Source organism: Lasioglossum baleicum, chromosome 8 (assembly GCF_051020765.1).
Source record: "Lasioglossum baleicum chromosome 8, iyLasBale1, whole genome shotgun sequence".
Classification (NCBI taxonomy): Eukaryota; Metazoa; Arthropoda; class Insecta; order Hymenoptera; family Halictidae; genus Lasioglossum; species Lasioglossum baleicum.
The window spans coordinates 15,130,888-15,137,695 of NC_134936.1; the positions used below are offsets into that span (position 1 = coordinate 15,130,888).

General features: G+C 48.3%; 1 protein-coding gene across 4 annotated transcripts in view; it reads left to right on the forward strand.

Moving 5' to 3' along the window:
* The window catches only part of LOC143211363 (zwei Ig domain protein zig-8), a 250,324-nt gene that overhangs the window by 157,442 nt on the left and 86,074 nt on the right, over nt 1-6,808 (forward strand). For 2 of the 4 annotated variants that reach the window (XR_013009444.1, XM_076428964.1), the window contains 2 exons: nt 396-546; nt 1,509-1,669. Coding sequence is in view for 3 of the 4 variants with exons in the window: in XM_076428964.1 (XP_076285079.1) it covers nt 396-546; nt 1,509-1,669 (312 nt within the window). In the remaining variant the exon portion in view is untranslated. The remainder of the gene's footprint in view (nt 1-395; nt 547-1,508; nt 1,670-6,808) is intronic. The other 2 variants (XM_076428963.1, XM_076428965.1) reach the window with 1 other exon arrangement.

The window sequence follows — 6,808 nt, forward strand, 5'->3', positions numbered from 1 at the left end:
TATATAACTGCAATAGCGGAGAACTATAAGAAACACAGACACAACCAGTATCCACGTGTCTTCTGACTTCTGATTCCAAAAGGACACGACTTCCAAACCCTGGAAGCATCAGTAGTAGAATCTGTATGATGCCAAGCCGTGAAAGTTTCAAATCTCTGTGGAGCATCCCAGTAAGATAGCTTTAGAGTAATTGAAGGTATTGTTATGAATCGGGGTAATCAAATGCACAGTACGATTGTGGACTCTGGTGACAGGAAGTACAGAGATCTGTGGTGGAAAATGCCTGAGACTCTGACGACAGTAGACAGTGTCGCGTCTAGGCGAGAACGAAATGAATCTAGGCGGGTGCCACGGACGGAATATTTAAGCGGGCGATTTTCGAATGTGTGTTGCAGCGGCACAAGCGAAGATCCTGGGTCCGGAGGACGTCTACGTGAAGAAGGGCAGCACGATAAGCCTCACGTGCACCGTTAATGTGCAAAGTACACCGCCCAGCAGCGTTTTGTGGCATCACGGAGCAGCCGTGGTGGATTTCGACAGTCCCAGGTACAAGCCACGAGAATCAAGTTCTCGAGTTACCCCCTCGGTAATGTCCTATCGCGAGCCACTCGCGTCTCAAACCTCCCGCACTCCGCATGGACTTTGCTCGCTTTTCCGTTCGATTGCACGTGTTAGGATTATTGCCGCGCGCACGTTCCCGCGAGGAATGCATCCGGTCTACAGCCTGTCGAATATTCCACCCCGGTTCCACGGTATAGTTCTCGCGATAGGCCGACGGTAATTCTCGATACGACTACGTTTACAGGCTATCGAGATGTTCGACCGTGTAAGCCGGCAAGTCCTGAAACGTTGAAAAATTCCTACGGGAATACATTCTAAAATTGACGCGAAGACGCCACTCGAAATCGAGTCAATTTTATCCGAACTGGCAGTCGGAACTTATCGATTTCTCAACATACCCACGCGTATGTGTTTTAACCTTCCGTTATTCGCGGCTTCTGTCCGACAAGTATAGTCGCCCGGTATCTCTCAGATACACATATGTTTAATCAGAAAAACCAAACAAATTTATGTGTTTAGAGTGTCGAATCATATTTCTACAGTATAAATTTAAATAAATAAGTCAATTGGGCATTATTTTTCGAGCAAGCTCGATTCCCACCACGAGCCGTGTATCTGTGAGATACGCGCGAGTAACGGAAGGTTAATCAAATCGAAACTCTACCAGCAAGTGCTATTTTCCACCTTCAATTTACGTTCGAAAAGGTTAAAATTTTTTAAATTTCGGTAGGCATAAACAGCTCCGTTGAAAAGCGAGAACGGTACGTATACATACATATACGAGTATATACGTGTATGTAGATATACATGTGCCGTGAGCCGAGATGCGACGCGGCGCGGCGCGACGCGAAGTTGACGGAAACGCGACGGGAAACCTTAGAAACTACTAACAAAGTAATATAACCAGTGCTGGCGTGAATAGTAGCAAAGTATCTTTGATAATTCAGCGTTCACCGCAGGGGCGGGGTTTCCTTGGAGACGGAAAAGACAGAAAGCGGCACGACGAGCAGACTCCTGGTGACACAGGCCAGATTGGCCGACAGCGGAAATTACACCTGCATTCCGAGCAACGCGATTCCGGCGAGCGTAATGGTCCACGTGCTGAATGGTAAGAGTCGTTTTTATTCCACCGAATTCTTATTCTACCCCCCGCGCTCTCCCCCGCCAGCCAACCCGCTGCTCTTTAAACCCTCGCCCGGGAGTTAACTTAATTTCTTCGAGGAGGAGGGCTCCGAGAGCGACGATCAGTCTTGCGCTCAGACGTAGCTGCGCCGTGACACACAAGTTTCTTAATATTGATCCGCACTCTTCTTGTAACACCCGCTTATCCTGTCTCCGGCAACCTCGTCACGATTCTTTTCTTCCTACGCGAGTCTTCCGGTCTAACGGATCTGCTCGCGCCACGCGTAATCCTCTACACACGGAAATTAAACATTCTGCAGTCAGGAGAGGACACCGTTGCAGCTCTGGATCGTTTCTACGCGAAAGGATACCTTCGGATATTTAATCCGTGACCTGAATAATCGCCTCCTCGTTATTACGCTACGCATGTTAATCTCTAACCCTTCGCCGTGTTATTTCCTTAGCGCGTTCATTAGAACTTCTTCGGCCTTAACAGTGTCTACATTCACTTCGGTGCTTCATTACGGATAATTAGAACAGCGGATCTTTTCGTATCTCTTTCTCTAGCTTCTTTAATACTATTCTTGAGAAATAGCAAAATTATTGTATTGTAGATTTTTATCATGGATTATCATTTGATCATCGATTAGTTGAAATTTCAGGCATGAAAATATTTCCAGAGACTACAAAGATTTGATTATCGACAGAATGGTTAAATGTTGCAACGAGGAAACTCGGTGGTAAAGGACCACGAGCATCCATCGTGTTAAATTGCACACAGTATTACGAATCGGCCGTTGAAATTAATTAACCTCCTTTATACCCCCAATCAGACCGTACGGCTACTTTCATCCGCAATTTGATGGTCGACATTCTTCTCGTAATTTTAATCGAAAATTCACGTTTCGCCGGGCGCGCGCGCGCGCGGTGATACGATTCCCGGCAGCTGAGGTCAATCCATGTAAAATCGAATCACGGCGAAATTTATGTAATAACACAGGGGATGCCAGGGGATTAAGCTGCAGTCGATCATTACCGAGCACTTAGGATCATTCCGGTCGTCTATATCTCTGCGCGATTGATTAACGGGCAGCAAATGAACCGGACGTATCCTGCATTTTGTATAATTAATTCCAAAAGGACCGATGGTAATTGGAGGATCGCGAATTATCGAGCAAGGAATTGCGAATCCTCCGGTAGCTGATGGAACCGCGCAAACGGAGCCCGCTCTGTCGATCGGATCGAAGGAAATTTGATCACCATTCATTTATTTTTCGCCGGCCGCGCGACGATATCAGTTCCCCATATCTGCGCGACGTTTCTCGATATATGACGCGGTTATTCGCGCGTTTTTAGGCGAGTTCTTCTTTTTCCTCGATATATGGGAATCGTTCGAGCGTTTCGCGGGGGCGTGCAGGGCAACGTCATGCGCACACCCTTCCATAAACGTCGCTCGCAAATGCATTTAAGAGGAAAAATCAGCAGACATCGGCTAAATCGCGAACACTTTGCCGCCGCGTCTCGCGAAATCACGTATCCCGGATGCGACACGCTTCGACGCGTGTTCGCGCGCGATCCATACGCTCGTAGACACCTGGTCGTTTACTGTAAAAGCGTACATTAACGCGTTAACCCTCCGCGGAAGAGAAACGCGACGCGAACGAGAACAACGTGGAACTATATTCCGTTTGATATGCCAAACGACGAATTAACGTTTTTGCCTGTTGGCACAAGGGTTAACGAATCGGGACGTTTGACGAGCCGTTTTCCCGGGACTATAATCGATTTTCGAGCGGTGCGTTGATTCCCATAAGTCAACGTCCCGCGATTCCATCGCGAATTTAAATTGTATAACTTCCATGCTCTTGTCGGCCCTCGCTGTTCTCATAACTCAAACGTCACGGTGGAAGTTCAAGGCACGGTTTTGCATACCATTTGTGTCACAATTATTCGATAAGTTTGATAGGGGGAGGGGGGGGGCGGAGAAATAACAAACGAGGCGGTTCAAGTGGTACGGTCTGACATTCTTCGGAGAGACGTGTACAAATTTCACAAAAGGTCTACCCCAAAACGGTTAGAGACGTCAAGGATCTGAAGAAGACGAACCAACCAGTTGATGCAGTAAAATCTGGCTGTAAGGAAATTCAGAAAATTTCTCGAAAATATTAGAAGAATTGAAGTCGATGTTTACTTTAAAAACGAAACAGCAGCTAGTATACTCTTCCATCCACCCATGATCAAATTAATACGCGAAGAATGTAGAAGGGCAATTTCGCAATCGGTTTGATGTGCCTGCGAACTGATAGGCCGTGATCATCGGGGCCCTAGCAGTTAGTCACCGGGACACGTCGTCGGCCCTTTTGCATGACAATGGTTCGACAAATTCCACGACAATGGCTGTCCCGGTGTCGCGGTGCGCGGCCTGAATGGAACTCCCGGAAGTACAACAAGGAATAGGGACAGGCTGTTCATTCATCAAGTATCGAAGTCCCTCGTCAGAAAGTTTGACAGGCTCGCGTATTGCGGCAAGTAGTCAGCCCTTCGCGCGCGCGCACACACTTCCCTTCCGTTCTATTGTCAGCCAGGCAACACTCGTAACTTGCTCGGCGAGTTCGCCAATCTAACCTGTCAGTCGTTTCGCGCACGCATCCAGGCGGGGCACGTCAGTCGCGAAAATCGACGACTTATTCCACTTGTGCTGTGGTTGCGTCTTGCTCGCCCCGATTCCGCGCAATTAACGCAACCTGCCATCGAGCCTAATGAAAATACATGGGGAAAAATTACGGGCTGAATTCCTATCTTGGTATCGATCTGAATTGCAAATGCAATTATTCAAGGAATTATTTCGGTGCATTGTAACTCTATGCAATTATGCTATCGTGCGTGGAAATAAAGAGGCGGAAAACCCGATGACGACAGATTACTTTCTATTTAAGTGTTGCTTTGTAACAATGACAACACTACATCTATTCCGACTCCATTCAATTTTTATTGTAATACGTCCTTCGATAAAGAAAAATTTCTGACGCTTCCATTCCACCATAAAGATAGATCCCGTTTAATGGGTTCCGCATCCAATTAATTTCCACGCGAATCGATCAATCCCCGGGAAGTAACAACGGCGTAGAAATATCGGTCCCCCAGAAACATTTCAGCGTGCCCCGCTAAACGCGTCGAATTGTTCCGCTTTCATCGGTGGAATCAGGCATTCAGCCGGACGCGGACGGCAGGGTCGTGGTCCGGGCGTCGAACAACAATGAACTGCTAATCAACCGGGCATGAATTATGGCGCAAAGATTAGTGCACGCGCGATTCCATTAACAGACTTCAATCGAGCATACTTTCGGGGCTGTATCATTGATACGGTTCGCGGGCGAGGCGAGCAGCATCGATCATGCACAAGTTAGGGGAGAGCGTGCGGTGCGGCGCGGTGAGTCGCGCGACGATTCGTGGCCGCGGGAAAATGCTGTACAGGGGGATGAAAATTAATGCGACGCAGTTCGTCTGCATAATTAATTCACAATCGACGGTGGCTCGGCTCGGACCATCGACGTTATTTCAAACACGGCTGATTACTCTGCAAAATTGACCGCAAATTTCAATTATTTCGCGATCAGCCGGCCCAGCCCGGGGACGGATTATTCTGCGCGCATTAACGCAATTACGCGGCCCGAGGCGGCCTGAAACGCAGCGTCGCGCGTCGTCGTCGAGACGAACGACGTCGTTTTTCGGTTAGAATGGCCGGCAACGAGATTTTCTGCCCGCTCGTAAATCCGTGAAACCCGTCGGGAACACGCGAGGAAAGCGACTCTCTCGGCTCAACAGCAACCTGTGGTTACACGACCGTGATTATCTTTATTACTGGACGTTGCGTGCGTGTGCGGACCGCCGTTCACAACCCCCACCCCCCTCCCGATACATCGTTAACATTTGTCTGGATATGGGAAATATACGTATGGAAATTACACGAGCCCTGCCTCGGGGATAGCTCCTGATTAACGCTGGTTTGCCGGCTACGTTGCACAAGCTGCACCGTTCTGCCGACTGCGTTCTATTCCTCCGCAGCTGGCCAAGCACTGCAACCAACACCCTGCACCCCGCTGACGCTGTTATTAATGGTTATCTGTAATGGAAGACGACGGCCCGTGAATTAGAAGTTTGTTCTGGGGATAGCCCCCCTCTCCCCGACTCATCTGCTCCCTGAAGGATTTACCGTGACTTTGATTGTGCGGTCGCACCGGGAGCTGCCGCGCCGGGTCAGCTGTTGACCTGTACTACCGGATGCCCTTAAGCCTCTCTTACGCCACATACAAGCGAAGAATAATTTATCACCGCCTTAATTATGCAGACATTCCGGGATTTCGGGATTGGTGCAGCCGGTGATCTATTATGCGTAAACCCCTGAAATCCGATCGTGATTCTGGGAACGATGATCGGGTTTTATCGACTTCTCGACGCGATATCGAGTTTATATTCGATGGTCAAAGCTGGTCTTAGACGTTTTTCAATGGCTATCGAACCATCCGAAAGCGGACCAAGAAAAACCCCTCCGAGTAAAATTTCAGCCCTCTCTAGCTTGCCAGCGAGGATAGTTACAGGGTCAATTAGATTTCCCGCTTTTCCGCGCATTTTCCGATCTCCGATGCGTTTACAATTCTAAGGCGCATTTCACAGAATTTTTCAGATTTTTTTCTTGCAAACTGTGCTTGTAAAAAATGGAAAGCCTCAACTCAGAGGGGTTTTTCTTGATCAGCTTTCGAATGGTTCGATAGTCATTGAAAAACCACTAAAGGTAGTTTTGAGCATCTGGTAGTTGCCCGAAAAACGCATATGTCTGACATATTATTGATTCGTTCTACTTGCCAGAGGAAAAATCCGGGGTTATCGTGGACTCCCGTATATATTCCGTCGAGGCTGAAACGCTGTTGGAAGCAACAGGACGTACGAAGCACCTAAATTCTGTCGGCTAATTCGGTTTGCAACGCCCCAAACGGCTAAACGCCTCGCTGTAAAACACCGAGCGATGCTGGGTAGTGCACACGTGGCGCATGGCATTACGCGGACGAGCGTGGCGAAAATAGAGGAAAAGGGAGGAGGTTTGAACGATATTTCTTCTCTGTTCCAG